The following is a 16969-nucleotide window of genomic DNA, read 5'->3' as shown; positions in this document are numbered from 1 at the left end:
CTCCCAGTTTCAAGCCTTTTCAGTCTTCATACAAGTTTTCCTCAAGGATTTTCCTGTTTTTATCTCTATCCATGTTCCTGTGAAGTCTGACGATTTTGCCTCTCTCTTTACTGAAGCATTCCAACATGTGTCAACATGGAGGATGGTGTGTTTAGGACGATATTTGGTTTTATAGTGGCATTTTGCATGTAGACGCTCCAATCCAAGGCATTGTTTAAGGCTTTCTTTTTAAAAAATCTTTAATAAAGGCCAGATTTTCTTTTCTATTGCACAGCAAATAATTATCCTGTCAACAAATTCTCCCACCTGAGCTGTGGTTCCTATTCCTATTAATTTTAGTATTTTTAATATTAAAAGCTACATTATATATCAATGCGTGCAAATATGTCAGAATAGAGGCAGACGTTTGGCTGGGGTTTAATTTCTGAAAGTGTTGTGAAACTTTCAACCACACATTTCATTCCAAAGAAAAATAATATCTTAATGCATAAACAGAATCTGTTTCAGAACGTTGTAAATTTCAGCCTAAACATGTAATGGGGTGAAATATCCTTCAGGTAAGACGTTAAGAAAACTAATGTTGTCGAGGACACCTAAAAAATCTTAACTAGATCCGATTTCTTTGTCCTGATAAAAAGCACACATGTAGTCAAATACATTTATTTCATAAAATATTTTTACCAAAACACTTCATTAAAAATATTTGATAAAAAATATCCACAGAGTTTAAATACATAGTTGCTTTCAGGCAAAAGAAAAAAAGGGTTGTAGAAGAATCTGTTCCATGATTTAAACCCCCGTACACTGACTGGCTTGGATCACTAAATTCCAGATGTTTGACTGATCAACCAGTCAGACAGTGGTTTCTTGTTTAGGGCCACCCAGTTGATGTTGGCCTTGGTTCTCTCCAGCATTGGATCAAAAGTCACATCTGCTGAGCCAAGCTTTGCTTGAACCTCTTCTTTGAATTGCTCCAACTACACAAGAGAGGGTGGGAAAAGCAAAATCATTTCCACTTAACATCAAAAAGGATTTTTTTAAGAAATAGTGTCATCACCTTTATTTGGGTTATATGGAATTTCACAGTTTAGTTATTAAATCCATACCTGTTTGTATTCATACTCAGTAGAGAATCGTTCCGTCAATCCATTAATAATACTTGCCAGGGAAATTGATCCTCGACCATATCTGAAGAAAGAAAAAAAACAAACAGAATGGTGTCATTTCTTGGACTAACATTCAAGTTAGCAAACAAAGCTGCTTTGAGAGACACTTTAATACAAATGTTTTTATTAATATGTATTTTGCTGATTTATTTGCTCCAACAGCACATGACTAACCCCATCCTGTCAGTCTACCAAAAGAGATGGTTAGGAAACACAAACAAAATCTTGCGAAATCTTTGAATACTGAGAAAACTCACTTGTTTATTATGTAGTCCCAGTTGGCTCTAATAAAATCCCAAGCCAGAGGTTGCCCGATAGGGTTACGTGCAATGTAAATAAAAGTATAAGATACATCCTGCTTCCGGATCTTCTCTGGATCCAGGCAGTACTGTAGATACCTGAACAGAACAGTTTTGTTGTTATGAGAATCAAACTAAAACCGTAGAAGTCTCTCAAACCGTTTCAAAATCACACAATAAGCATTAACCGTCTGTGTGCGGGTGTGCAGGGGTGCAGGGGTGCGGGGGTGTGTGTGTTACAGAGTGAGAGAGAGTGACAAACCTGTTTAACAGCCAGGGCTCTTTGGTGCAGGACAGAGCAAGCATAAGTTTTTCTGCCTCTGAGGCAATCGTGGTGTTCCTATGCATCTCCCATGCAAAGTCCCATTCTGCTTTTCCTCCAGCTGCAATCGCATTGCAGTACACTGTGGACTTCAGGTTGGCATTGATGCTGCACAGTTTAGTAAAAACAAACCAAAACAATTCTGTACAAATGTTTATGAATATGGAAGGTCCAAAAGGAAATACCAAGAACTCAATGAATTGGAAGAAAAATGCTGGAAATATTACAAGCGCTCCACTTTCTGAAAAGACTTTACTTGTTGATAGCAGGGTTGTTCATCCACTCTTTAAACCAGCCAGATGTGAGTTCTCTGCAGCTTTCCACTCCTGAGCTACAGGCCATGGAGATTGCATTGATCTGATTGTATCTGGACAGACAACATAAGCACAGTGAGAATGCCTGATATTATAATGCAGTGATTCCCAGCTAGGGGTACTCCTACCTCTAGTGGTGCAAGAGCACACTACAATGGGTACCTGGAAACATTTAATATTTTATTCCCCAGATGCCAGGTATCAGTTACATGCCAGACACATACACTGTAAATAGGGCTGGGATGATCCAACTGAAAAATAATCTAAGTTTTTTTCATCCAAAGCAAAAACGTCACATCAAAACTGTATGTGGAAATGATGAAAGCAGTGGTATCAGTGCTGTGCAAGGCTCTAATGCTCTGCAGTCAAAAGAGACACAGAGAGAGAAGATACAGACACAGACAAAGGTCACAACACAAGAACCCACAGAAACAACAGCAGTTAAATATGGATAATTGGCCTGGCTGAAACATCCTGTTACTCTGGATTTAGGAGAGTTCATCAGAGTCCAAAAAAGGAAGAAAAAGGCCAAACCTAAACCTAAGCACCACAGTGAAAACTATCATTTGTAATTTTCCAGTAAAACTCATTGAGCGTGTATGCAGTACAGGCCAAAGGTTTCTTTAGCTATTAGACAATTACTTTATGTCTCTTCATAAAGAGACATACTTCAGTAACAGAGGTGTCACAGCTGTGACATAATGGATAAATCTTTGATTTAGAGAAAATCTTAGGTATGAAAAGCAATAAAAAGAACACACGGTACTGACATGAAGTCACTAAGGAGGTAAGCTTAGGATGAGCGATACCATGTATGTAATTAAAATTAGAAAGTGCAAGTTGGGAAACATCTGGTATTTATCTTACTGACAACCATCTCTTCCACCTTAACTGTCTCACTTTTTTCTTTTTCCTGGGAGCTGAAGGGTAGGCAGGGTATAACAATGAGTGTGTCTCACTTGTATATACTGAAGAACACATATAGTGTTCTTTGAAGTAGAACATATAATGTTTGAAGAACGTTATTTGTTTATGGAAGCACATTGTAGATACAGACAAGGTGAATGTCATGTTCTCTTGTCATTCCCAAGTAACTGTGTAAATGTGTCCCTTTGATATTTTTCACCCCAAGAACACTGGAGATCATACATGGTGAACTGAATATTCCCAGAGATCAGCCTAAAATGTCAAGGATAGATACCAAAAATGCTTTTGCTACAGTTATTTTATCTGACTTTTTGAAGGGTTCCAATAACTTGATGAATTTTTAAATAAACATTTCCTAACATGGGGTTCATTTTCTGCCTGAAATTCCAATTAAAATGTGGATGTCTTTAATTATTTCAGTGTGAGATTCATAATATAAATTAAAGATACATTTATATTAAGCTTTTTGCATGTTTTTACCACTGGTTTGAGCAGTAAAGACATGCAATGTATGTGCACTGTATGTGACAAAAGAGCAAGGTCTTCATGGTAAAAAAAACAACACAAAAACAAAACAAAAATCCAAAGCATCCTTACTGATCTGTGTGCTTTGCTGGCATCTTTGTCCAATTTACAGTGAGATTTTGGAAGTAATGAAACAAGGGGGTGACCTGTTTTTTTATGTAGGCCTGAGGGATAAAGACAATACATAAAGATTTTAACATACCATAATTATTTTATTCTGTGACGATATGAGAAATTTACATTTAACATTCCATTTATGTTGTATAATATCTTTAACTTCACAATATTTTTATCTTATTGAACAAACCTGCATGGGTCCATACAACTCACTGCGGTCAAACATAAGAAAGAAGTAATTCAAGTTACGCTTGGCTGTCTCCCAGGGCATATATTCAACTTCTTTATTCAGGAATGTAGTCATCCTCAGAGCCAGAGTTGTCTCAACTATTTTTGCCCTGAAAATAAAAAGAAATTAAACTCCTTGGTATTTTTTTTTACAGAAACTCAACTCCAATATTTGAGTAAAAGTGTGACCTCACTTTGCAAGATTAAAGGCATCATCAATAATCTGAGCCCTATTGATCACAGGAATTTCCTAGAAACAAAGAAAATGTTATGAGAAGCATTTTCAGACATTAATAACAGAAACAAAGCAGCGGCACAGCAAAAGTTGTACCTGATGGTTTGAGATCAGCTTAGCAATAAGACGTTCCCAGTTTGTTTCATCATAATTGACTCTATAGAAACCTGTCATGTTTACGTTGGCCACCAACCAATCAGAGCCACCAAGAACCAGTTCTGCGTTTGTGGCTAAATGAAAAAAAATATTAGCAATAATTATTAATTTAATAACAATTGGCATCATCACCATAATCTTTCTATGAGTGGCTCATAATATTCACTGGCTTGAAATGATTCTTACCTTCCTTGTTAAGAAGCCAGTACTGCTGTTCAGAACCACCAGTCTTAATCCAGGTAACAGGGACAAACCATTCGTAGCTGGAACCAATTTCATAAAATCACACATACAATTGAAAACAAACAACAAATCAAGTTTTGCGTAGCACATTGTTAGGTATATGTGACTCCTCCATAAAACGCTAAATCCTACTTGAACTGTGAAGGTGTGTCCACAACAGACTCTGGATCCAACAGAAAGTGTTCCTGTGTGATTTTTCCAGTCTGGGTGTTGATGGTGACCACTGGGAAGCCCATTTGTAGGATCCATCGGTTCATAATGACCTCCACAGAATGGGGCAATGCTATACCAGCTTTATCTACTGCCTAATAAAAAGAAACATTCAATGAAAAAAAAATTAGTTGAAAAAATTCAATGAAAAAAAAAATTAGTTGAAATTTGTTTGACAGCAGCTGTTCAAGCCTGAAAATATGTTTTTTCAGTGGGAACACTATATCGACCAATTGGTGTAAAGTGTGCCTATTACAGAAGTCAGCAACGTAATGAACCTTTGTTGCCATGCATTTGTCTAGAGAAAGAAATCCTTCTTAACCAAAAAGATAACCTATCAAGTTTTTTACATTGGGGCTGGTGATTTAACCCCTTCACTTTTTATTATTTTGCAATTTCCTGTTATATGGGGTGGAAAATTATGTTTCACTTTTTTTGGCTCTGACTGCTTGTTTGCAAAATGTGCTTGTTTATAGATTTGTTTAAGTATTTTCCAAACTTTTAAGTCAAAGTTGTATTTACAAGAAAGCTGTACAGATACATATTGATGTCTTACCATTTGCAGGTGCTTCCAGAGGTCTTTGTTGCCTGTGGTGTTATACGCAAACTCCTCTAAGTATGTCTGCAGATAGATCTCTGTTACAAACCTCTGTTATTATTAACACAATATTGAAATTATTCATACTTATCCCTTGTAACCTCTACTCACATGAAGTCCTTTAGAAAAGACCGTTTCTGTAATAAAGTCTGAGAGCATTCTGAGGACTGCTGCACCCTGCAATGACAAAGATTTTAGTTGGAGAGCCGTGATGATGGAGTCCTCATTGTATCTTCATAAAACACAGTGATAATAACATTGTGATAGCATCTGTGTGGGATCTGTTTAGATCACAGATGATATGATTTACCTTGCTGTATGTGATGGAGTCAAACACTTCATTGATCTGATCTGGTCTCAGGATTTCCTCCTCTTTGGAAGAGATGGGGTGGGAGTAAGCTGTGGCATCAACGCTCATTACACTGACAATTTCATTAAGAACAATTAAATCTTTCTGTGAAGGAAACAAATAGATGTCAAGACATATTTTCCTTCAAGACCTTCAACTTTTCTCATGAGTACAGGGCTGATTTTCATGAGAAAACACCCATGCTCACCATATTCCAGTCAGGTTCAGCATAATCAGCTCCTAGATAAGAAACATAGGTGGCAAACCCTTCATTGAGCCACAAGTCGTTCCACCACCTCATGGTCACCAAGTTTCCAAACCACTGAGAGGAGAAATCTTCAATGAATACATATACAGTGTAATATATTTCACTTACAAAGGGCAAGCAACACATTACCATATGAGCTAGCTCATGAGAGATGACAGTTGCCACCCACTCTTTTTCTCCATTAGACGACACTCCAGGATTATACAGGAGAGCTGTCTCTCCGTAGATGATCAAACCCCAGTTCTCCATTCCTCCAGCACCAAATGCAGGAAGAGCAATCTGGTCTAAAAGCAATAGCAGAATTCAGAGCAGGTCATGTTTTATTCCTTGCAAAAGTATGAGCCATAGGAACATAATCAGGTAATGTAAGCAGATTGAGTAGTTTCTTTAGATCTTTACCTGACTTTTTGAGAGGGTAGGACGTGTTGTAGTAGTTCTCAAAAAATGCCAATATGAGTCCAGTCTTTTCCAGTGCATAGTTCCCCTGACCTTCTTCAATGGCCTTCCTGCGAGCCCAGATCCTGATCTAAAACAGGTGGAAAACAGAACTTCAACTCTATCACAAAATGCTGAAGATGTGATCTGATGTTTGAGTCCAGCAGAGGGCAGCACAACTGTATCCCTCATTGCATTTCATTAAGTTCAATCATTTTGCTTCTACTAATGTTTTGTGTGTTCAAGGATAACATTAACAAAGAATACAACATTTATAGTTCATGTTCTGCACATCTTTGTGTGATGGTTCTCAAAAATTTTACTCCCGCTCCAGTCCACACCTTCATAATCTCCCTCAAATATTTCAACTGGCTTTGCTTCACAATTTCTTCAAGGCTGCAGTTATCACTGTTGCCTGTGCACATTTTTCTATCCCTCTTCCCTCATCTGCTCAAGTTTCCACTGATCAGCTTGGATCCAGCGCTCCTTGTGTAGGGTGTCATTGACTGTCTGCTGGATAAATGTGCCCTAACATAATTATTATTAATTAATATTTAATTTAAATAATTAATTAATAATTAATTTAAATTATGCATTTAAATTCTTTTTATGTGTTATTTTATGATGTTATTTTATGGGAAACAGCAGGACATAGATGACACAATAGAAACACTGAAACAAAGTTACTAACTTTTTTAATGTCATTCTATTTTCTTGAGATTCATAAATAGAGCAACATCTAAACTAATGTAAGAACAGCAAATATTAGTCCTGTTTATTGTTATGATCCTGCATCAATCTGTTTTATTAAAGGTCAGGGTTCAAAGGAATCTGAGTGTAATATTTAACTGATGTTTATTGCATTACATCCATATTGTTTTAGCAATAATTCACTTACATGCCAGCTTAATTATGTTTTTTCATTATTTTTTACCTTTAGAGTTCATAAGAGACGGTTTCATTGCACGTATTTAAAAGAAAAGTTACCAAGCTTCTACTACACACATTAATGTTAACAAGCAGAAGCCTGTTGAGGTTTCTTGCACTAATATCAATACATATATAAGTTTCACCCATTAATTAAAATCAAAGAATTATGTTAAAATAGTTATGTTTATGATTCTGGCTGGGGTTTTTTTGTTCTTTTTTAAATAATTACCAAGACAGCTGCATCCGGGTTCGTCCCAATGTATGCAAAATCACATACAATGAAAGCCAACAAGTATGTTGACATGATCTCAGTAGGTTCAAAGCTGGTCTGAATAAAACTCTCTCCATTCATAGTGATGTTGACAGGATCTATGAAGGATCAAAAACAACAGCAGGTTCACAATTATGTGGTTCCACATGAAACAACAGGAACTGACTGTTAATAAATTGGTGTAGTTGTTAAGCACGTCACTGTCTACAATGACCAAAGAGTAATATGAAGAGAGCAAGTTAATTTAACTTAATGATATATACAAGTCATCAACTACAGACTCACCGTAGTTGATGGCGTTAGACAAAGCCACAGTCCCCTGAGGGTGAATCAAAGTCACGTGGAAGATAGCTTTCATTGCTGGCTCATCAAAGCAGGGAAAAGCTTTCCTGGCATCTGTTGGCTGCATTTGAGTTGATGCTACAATTCTGATGGAGCAGGAAACCCAGTAATTAATCCAACAGACAGGTGAAAAAAATGTGTGTATGAAACTCGTACATAATTCCATTGTTTGGAATTTTGTGAAGATCATTAAATTGTTAAATGTGTATCATATGTTGGGGAATCTATGCATGCACTGCATCAAATTAAGGATTTCCTAAGACTTTTAAACCCCAGGGAGTTGAGCTGTATTTGTGGTTCCTGTCTGTTATTAATTATCCAGAGTAGATAACAGATTTTTTGTGTTGAACAAGCACTTTCAATTGCCAAGAAGAAAAAGCAAGGTGCACATTTTCTTGCAAGTTTCAATGACATGTAAATGATCTTCATCTCACTTTCCAGAACACATGATACCTCAAGCTGTTGCTTGTTACCGCAAGCAAGAAATTCCAGTTTTTCTGATGCACTGACCAGTATGAACTCCATTTCTCACCGAGTTACGGGTTGGAGAAAGGCGCCACCCCCTCCATCCAGGTTTGAGCAGGTATACAAAATAAATAAATGATTAAATAAAATAATTTATTTTTGTGCCTTTGGACACAGAACACAGTCTTTCCATACTTAAAAGGAAATGTAAATGGCCATATGTGAATTTGTAACTTCTGTTTAACTATTGACTATATTGCATTGACATGGTCCATGAAGAGCTGTGAAGGTGTTTCAGCTAAGCTATGTTTATCCTGTGTTTTTACTAAACACATACAGGAGCATCTCAATTAACTAAACTATTAGTAATACAATAATTTCATTGATTTTATTCAAAAGGCGAAACTGATAGAGATTTTACAAAAAGAATGTTTCAAGTATTCATTTCTGCCCATCTTGATAATTATGGTATACAGCAAAAGAAACCCCAATATTAAGTTTCTGAGTAAAAAAAAAAAAAAAGAAAAAAAAGAATGTTATGTAAGACCAAAAAAAGTAGGATGTTTAATACAGCCATCCTATGATATGACTAATACAAGACTGCTGACTTGACAGCTGCGTGGTCGATAGTCATTGACACCCTTCAGAAGAAATGAAGAGAAGTATTGTCAACAGGAAGATGAGAGATAGACAGACCCAACAGGGCAGACTAACTGGAGGCTGCTAATAGAGCAATCTAACTTCTTTAACACCTTATCTGTCACAAGTTGAACTCTTAGCTGTAAATGTTAGTTATCCATGTTAACAGAAATAAAGGACTAAATAGTACAGAAATAAACTTTCTTAAGGATACCCTAATTTATTAAGATGTACTTGTATTTATTTGACACCCTTATCATCGTTGTAAGCCAACATATTGATTTAAAAGAAAATAATATGACTTCAGTTGTATCACCCCTATTGTGGCACATAATGCTACACATAAATGTATTTGTCTGAACATCTCTTTTAATGCACTAAGTCTTAAATCTGACCAAGTTAAAAAGAAAATCATAAAACTTCCTACTTTTTCACTTTGTCTTCAAAGTATTCCATCCTGTAGAAGCCTCCGAAGTCATCTGACAACTCTCCAACAAACTCCGTGTAGAGCTCATAAAATCTGCCGGGCTGCAGCGGGTCGTTGAGCTGAACCACCAGGTACTGGGTGGGAACCTCCAGCCAGGTGTTTTTCAGGGTGGGGGCTGCCTCTCCATACAAACTGTTCAGTTTGGCATAAAATCCATCAAACTTAGTTAAGTTCAGCTGGTTGGCGTGGATGAGGATGAGATCAGTCTCGATCACACATCTGAAAACAACCCTGGAGTGTCCAGTGAAGATGTACAGATCATCAGCGTTGGGCGTTAGCCGGGGCCATAGAGTGATGTTATAGAGGATAGGAGAGAGGGTTTCCGGAAGTCTGTAGTAGTCCCAGGGCTCTTTGGGTCCAGATGGTGTGGTGGAAGCAGCGCTGGTTGTACTGGGTCCAGCAGTGGTTGGAAGTAATTCAGCATTCTTCGATCTCTCCTGAGCATACAACACTGTGAGGCCAATGATTGTTGCTAAAACTCCAACAGTTGCAACCAGACAGGTCACTGCCACCGTCTTGCTGATGTAGAATCCTCTTCCCATGTCTCCAGCGCAGATGAGGAAGAATACAGAAGGATGACAGTTACTCTGTTTATGTCCTGCCTTTTAGAGTCCAACCCAAAAAGTTAATCATTGAAACCGTGGGCAGGAGACTCTGCTGAAAGTGCAAAACATTCAGATTTAAAATGTCCTAATGATAAGAGTAAAGTCCTGTCCAGACTTTAAACTTCCAGAGCAGTGTCTTATGATAATGATGAATAAAGTTTTAAAAACCAGATTATAAAGATGGACTGGTTAAATTCCTGTTTATGCCCCATTGTAAATTCTGTGGTGGACCACTTGCAGCAGATCTGTCTGTCCTGGTATGTATGTACACAGCTTTTATGTTTCCAGTGTGCCTTGATGTGGCTGTTTAATCGTTAAGAGGACTGGACCAGCATCACAGAAAATAGTAAAATCAAGTTAACACAGTTAAAGCCTACATTTTGTTTTATGTCACTTAGCTTTAATCTCATTTTGAAAGAGAGACGTGTCAAAAACAAATTCAGTGTATGAAAAGGCTCTGACAGTCAGTCTATTAGTGCTGCTACTTTCAATTGATTGATTCTCTGGGCGATAAGGCACTGTGAAAGCTGCCTATCATTGAAAATCATTAACCATTTGGGTTTAACCCCACCTGCCCAGTGAAAGAGTGTCCAACTGGAGGTGGAAACACTCTCTTTATATGCTGGATCTTAACATAAGATGGTGAGGCTGTGGGTAAGAAGGATTTTCGGTAGCGGTCACCAATAGATGCTGGCAAGCTCTGCCACTCCTAATTAAATCTCTGTCTGGCCACATGGTTAGAAAGCTAAGCTATGATTGATGGAAGGGAAGGTTTGAACTTTCCTTTTCTATCTCTTCTCTTTGGTCCTACTCTGCATTCACAAAGCCTTCTTCTCAACCCCTCTTGGATTTGAGGTTCAAGAACTTTTTGTCTTTGAGATGCTAATCAGGTCCTCCAGATTGTAAGAATAAAATGATGGTGCTATAGTTACGCATCATAACTGGCTGAATACATACAGTAAGAGCAAATATCCATAATCTAAAATCAGAGGGAATAATCATCCAAAAAATCATGCCTCTACTAGAGAAAAAGAAGACTGAAATATTTTTAAATGAATAAATCAGAACGATTATAACCGAGCGACTCCAGCATGCTGCCACCTGGAGCGACTCAACTATCCTCACAATCAAATGACAATCTGAATAGACTTTGATACAACTTCAAGCACAGGAAACTACTATTTGTTATGACTTATATTGAAGTTTGTGGTTGTAAAATGACAAAATGTGGGGAATAGAAGAGAAGATAATTCACTCCCTGGAATATTTATATTCTTGCAGAATCATTCAAGGTCATAAGGATTGGGTTCAATAATCAAGATCTAGCAGGATATTTTAATTTCATTGATTACTCTATTTTTATGGTTGCCAAAGTGGATTTATATTTTTGATTATCTATCTGTTTTACTCATTTCAGTTTAATTGAATGTTTTCTATAACCTTCAAGAAAAATGAAGGATATTGTTTGCTACTTTTGTATCACATTTTTTCAATATACCAGACTGTAAAAAAAGAAAACTCAAAATATACAACTCTGCTGGCTGCAGAGAGAGGTTATTTCTCTCAGCAAAATTTGGTTAATATGGGATTGTTTCACAGCACTGACACTTCCAGGCACATAAATAAACAGTCTATCATTAATAGTTATTAAGTCTGAGGGAACTGCAGGTGTTCTCCCCCTCTCCACTGTCTTATTCAGATATACACTGAGTAAAACAGTGCATTGGCAGTCAATCCTGGATTTACTGTCTTAGTATGTTCTTTGTGAAACAATCCAAGAGTAACGCCTTATTCCTGGAAATAACTCCTGTGCTTTGCTGTCAGTAAGACTTTTTCATGCAGTCTCTCCACTAGGAGTCCCAGATGTCTGGAATCTGGCTCATATGCAATATGAATGATGGAGTGTTACTATTTTGCTAATAATAACAACTATTCCTTCTTTCCAGTTAATTTAAATAAATAGTTGACTAATTATAAGTAAATATAAGTTCCATGGGATAGAAGGTGGCTATATTTTTTAATATTGTTTATGTATTGCTTTATATTAACAGCTTAATTTTGATGAGAAATCACGCCCAAAGAATCTGCCATCATCTGTGGTGTCTGGAAAACAGTTAGGCTAACATGTCCATATCAGATCTTTTATGAATGAACACATCAATTGAAACTTTCTAAATCTCATATAACATGGGACTAATAAAATTTCTGTGTAGAAAACATAATTAAAGTTTATATCAGCAAATTAGACCATGCCAAAGATGATAGCGCTAATGCTAAAGTTGTGAGCAAGGAAGCTTTTAAGCCTAAACATAGAAGATGCCAATGAATGGTGGTACATCCTTAACTCTGGTTGTCAAATAAAATATTTACATGGCACGATGTTGGACTAAATTTAAAAGATATATTACTATTCATGCATTTTGTTTCAGCTGTGGAGCTTACAAAATGCGAGCGATCATATTCTTTGATGTTTGCAGACACTGAGGAGGTAACTATTCCTATTCCTGGAGGGTCAACCACAATGTTGCTCCATTTAGATGGAGTCCATTTTCGGCGAAATTGTAATGCTTTTGTTGAGTTTTTAAAAACCAGCCCTTAGAGTGGAGGTGTGAACTATTATGCAGGAACTTTTCCCCAATTAACATTAGAAAATGTTGGCAGTTTCCAGACAGAGTTTTCATGTAAACCGCTGTCTGAGTTTACACAAAGAAGGATTTTCTGCCTTAACAACAGTCATTATTTTCAGCAATAAAACTATTGCAAACAATCACATTAGAGTGAATACACATTTTGTAACATATGTAGAGGCACTGAGTTTATATTTCAAAATTTAATTATGATCTCTTCAGAGTCTAAGAGAGTTTGTAACATTCACAGATGATTAACAAGTAAAGTCTGAGATGTTTGATTTTAGTTGATTAACTTAAATTGTTTTTAGGGCAATTAGAATTACACCTGTGTAATTATATGCAACAACATCTAATTTTACAGAGGCAGGATAAAATAATTTCAGGTGCCAAAACACTGCAAATAGTTAAGCCAAGAAAAGTATTTTTTGAAGTTTATTATTGTATTTTTTGTCTTAGTGAACAAGGTGAATTTGAAACACAGGAAAAACTGAAAAGGTTTTCAGTGGAAGGATCAACATTATCTTTGCTTCTCAGATTAATCTGTTTTGATTTTTGGTCTTTCCAAAGGGCTGTTCAACTCCCAGAAGAAAAATCTATGTAATCACAGAGGAATGCAAAAGCAGTAATTAACTCTCTTTGGCAGCTTGAAAGAGATAGAAAGACTTTTTTAAGGTAAAATGCAGGTCCCTTCTGTCACAGCAAAACAACTTTCCTGACATAATCCTCAAGGCGGATTTTCATTTGCGTGCATGGTGAGAGTGAAAAACAACAGTGTCCTGTCTGAAAGAACACCTGAATTATGTGCACAGAAAGACATATAAAGCAACAGGAAACTAAACTATTCCATCATTTCTCAATTTAAGGCTTTTCTCAGTGGATTCAGCCACTTTTGTAACTTACCTTACAAAGTCCTTAGAAGTGCTCTGCCTGTTAGTGCCATATGGGAAAACTTTTTCCCATAATTGAACACGGACAAAACTGTTACTGCCACTCATTTTGGAACTTGTTCCATCATGTCTATTGAGATTTTTCAATGCATGTTGTCACAAGCATCTCTGTGTTTTTTATGCTTGTTATTATTGTGAAGCACTTTGAGGTTTTTGACTTGTGAAAGGTGCTCGTTTACTTATTACCCTCCAACTGTGCCTGGGAGATTTTCTGTGTTGAAGGCATTGATGATACTGGCATCATTTCATCACAAAGATGGGACTCTATTTAATTGTAACAAATATACATTTCTTATATTGTTTTATTAAACAAAGTCTAGCCATAAATGCTCCCCCTTTCAGGAGAATGTAATGCTTGGAGTGAATCCAAGTGATACATTAATGAATTCCAGAGAGTACACTAACAGAAAACCTCAACACCTCACACAGGAAGGTTTTCATTCAAGTTTAAACACAAGTTTACACTTTTTTTCACTTGTCTTCTTGTGATGATTCATGTCAAACTGAAACAATGAGGACAGAATACAATGATGCTGGATTAATGCAGCTGTGTATCCAGTTTCACTCCCATATCCTATCAGGTGTTTGTAATTTTTACTGGAGAAGATTCAACATAGCTGAACCAAATTAATAATAACTTCAGATAATAATGTCAGAATGTCTCTCTACACCTCATTAGCTTATTACTTCAATTAAAAAAAAGACTGTTGCTTGAGTATCTCATTATCATGACCGTTTCGCAACGTTTATCAGCCTGTGTCATCATCTTGAACTGTGCAACACCAAGCATTTCAGACAAACAGAAACAAGGGAGGTTTCCTCAGTAGGCCATCCATCATTTGCTTTAAACCAGAACAGATGCTGAGCTTTTTCCAGAATGGTATAGGTCTATGTATTTCTGCAAAGGAACACAGATAAGAAATACCTCAAATTCAGATGACTCGGATTGTGATCTCTAGCAAACTATTTAGCTTATATTTCTGTTTCTTAATGAAATACCGCACTGCCACAGAAGTTAATTTTCTCAAAAGAGTCATCAGAGAAGAATCTGACCTTATAAAGATCATTCAGATGAGAAAAGTAAGCCAGGCGTGTCAAAATACTAAAGGAACACTCTTGCTGATTAGATTGTATCTGTCTCAGCAGTATACCACTTACAGAGGCAAATGATCTGCCTTTGTGAGGGAAGAATGTAGAATTTGGTGGGGATGATGAGAATATCATTTCAGACATGGAAAAAAAAAACTCACAGGGCATCCTTTTGTCAAATTCAAATTTGATAGATGACACACCAATAAATCAAGACTTGACAGGTACCATGACCCTAATCCTGCCCCCAAAACCCCATCCCTTTTAACATATGTGGTATGATAGTCATTTAGCCAAATATGGAGAAATCCCACTCCTCCCCTCCCACAAGGAAGTGACATAACAGCATGTACCAAGATAGGAAGTGGTATAACTGGATGTGTCAATGTAGGAAGTGGCATAATATATATATAATATAATCAATCTCATTATATCACCATAAACAATATTTGGTTGCAAATTAAATATATAATGGTTATTTCTATTTAATTTTATTTTTGTGCAAAATATCTGAGAAGGGTCTCATGACACCAGTGTTGTTTCAATAAAACAACAGTTTACTTAGTTTCTTTGCACAAACTTAAGATGATTTATTTTGCTTGTTTGTTTTATTTGTATAGTAAAATTGCTGACTGCAGTATGTTTTACTATGCAGAGTGAAAAACACAACATGTTTATGATTTTTGAAAGACAAAACACATGTACTGTATTTGTTTTATCTATTATAAAAACAAGACAAAATATATGCATTTATCTATAATGGTAATATACAGTATGTATACTGTATATATATCATGTACAAAAAGAGGAAAAGGAGCAGAAAGTGAAGGCAATCAGAAAGAGCCTGGAGGAAGAGAAGTCTTACAGCAAGAAAGATGAAGATGAAAAGTATAAACACAGTTCTTTGTGTACTGTGTTTGTACACAAAGTACTGAGCTGAATGAACAACTGTGAGCAGTACAGCTATGAGTTTCAACACATTATGAAAAAGTTTTATCTTGGTCTGGTCTTAAAGATCATATTCTGTGCCCCAGTCATCGGAAATGGAAATAGCAGCATATATTTTCCATTGGTGTATGGCTTCTTTTTTGTGATGATTTGTATACGACACCTTATTTGGTAAAATGGGCGGGACATCTCACCACATATGGTGAAAGGGGTGGGGCATCTGTGAAATACTGCTTTACTGCAGTATTTGGCAAATATGAATTTGACGAAAGGGTACCTTGTCAGTTTTTCATGAATAAATGTCTGAATTATTTAATGATGATGTAAATTGCCTTAATTATTTTTAAAAACTTTGGATTAGATACCAGTAAGAATAGCGTACTAATTCTTAAAAATAAAATAAGGAAGAAACCTGAAAGACCTGAAAGTGGTGTAGAAGACAATTTCTAATGTTGAAATTCAGCTGCAGTACCTTCCAAAAGCATCCAATCCTTTTCAACTTTTTCACATTTTGTCACATTATAAAGACCCCCCTGCCACTGATTCTCAATTTCATTAGGATTTGGACACTTCAAAATTCCCTCCCTACCCACACTGACATTTTCAGTGGCCAGCCATGTCTTGGTAGGCTTTCATTTGCTCCATGCTCTTTCAATTTATAGATGATGGACTGAAAGGTGTACTATGTGATATTCAAAATTTGGGATGCTATTTCATAACTTAACCTTTATTTAATGCACCTCTGATCAATCTTGTGTGTTCACTAAGGTTTTCTATCAACCATTTACAACTTAAACAGTTCTTCATAGAACAATTATAATCATACTGAGATCAGGTCACACTTACGCACAACTTTACATTGGTTTATCATTAAAAAAAATGTCTGGTTTAGAAAAGCACTGCATAGACAAAATAACATATCTCTTCTGGCGGCAGACAGAGCTCACCCAAAGATTTATGGGGCCCTTAAGCAGAATTTGAATTGGGGTTCCACCACATACTCACCATACAACAATTAATTTCTCATTCATGTTGTACATGCTTGATTAATTGTGCATCACACAATTAACACAACTATTACTCTAATCTGTTATAGTGTGGAAGTGTTGAAACACCAGATGATAGCTGACTGCACATCAAATAGTGTTCCCTGAATATTTAAACAGTTATTTGTATAATCTAGAATATTGACATTGGCATAGCATCCATGTTTAAACATTTTAA

At 36.4% G+C, this 16969-nt stretch overlaps 1 protein-coding gene across 2 annotated transcripts; it reads right to left on the bottom strand.

Annotated features, from left to right (window-relative positions):
- Window positions 1-401: 401 nt before the first annotated feature.
- On the bottom strand, window positions 402-13761 carry LOC116719163 (aminopeptidase Ey-like). 2 transcript variants are annotated; one of them, XM_032561568.1, is made up of 21 exons: window positions 13662-13761; window positions 9467-10070; window positions 7879-8021; window positions 7552-7691; window positions 6357-6483; window positions 6087-6241; window positions 5898-6011; window positions 5651-5794; window positions 5452-5517; window positions 5299-5364; window positions 4665-4837; window positions 4476-4552; window positions 4230-4363; window positions 4093-4148; window positions 3861-4008; window positions 3626-3717; window positions 2044-2154; window positions 1728-1895; window positions 1424-1564; window positions 1107-1188; window positions 402-977 (listed from the first exon to the last, which is right to left on the bottom strand). In XM_032561568.1, exons 2-21 carry the CDS (start codon window positions 10066-10068, stop codon window positions 822-824), a joined length of 2895 nt encoding a protein of 964 aa, XP_032417459.1. In that variant the 5' UTR covers window positions 10069-10070; window positions 13662-13761; the 3' UTR covers window positions 402-821. The 2 variants fall into 2 exon arrangements, with proteins under 2 accessions (XP_032417459.1, XP_032417460.1); XM_032561569.1 differs by lacking the exon at window positions 13662-13761 and having other exon boundaries at window positions 9460-9576.
- Between the last annotated feature and the right edge of the window lie 3208 nt (window positions 13762-16969).

Source organism: Xiphophorus hellerii, chromosome 4 (genome assembly GCF_003331165.1).
Source record: "Xiphophorus hellerii strain 12219 chromosome 4, Xiphophorus_hellerii-4.1, whole genome shotgun sequence".
Classification (NCBI taxonomy): Eukaryota; Metazoa; Chordata; class Actinopteri; order Cyprinodontiformes; family Poeciliidae; genus Xiphophorus; species Xiphophorus hellerii.
The sequence above is the reverse complement of the archived record's forward strand: the minus strand, read 5'-3'. Positions and strand labels throughout refer to the sequence as shown.

Bases quoted from the DNA above. Each gene is read 5' to 3' on its own strand.
- LOC116719163 (XM_032561568.1), bottom strand. From the start codon at position 10,068: ATGGGAAGAGGATTCTACATCAGCAAGACGGTGGCAGTGACCTGTCTG. The intron at 5,795-5,897 runs GTGAGCATGGGT...TTTCCTTCACAG, and splicing joins CTGAACCTGACTGGAATATG to AAAGATTTAATTGTTCTTAA. The intron at 3,718-3,860 runs GTTTGTTCAATA...TTTATCCCTCAG, and splicing joins AGTTGTATGGACCCATGCAG to GCCTACATAAAAAAACAGGT.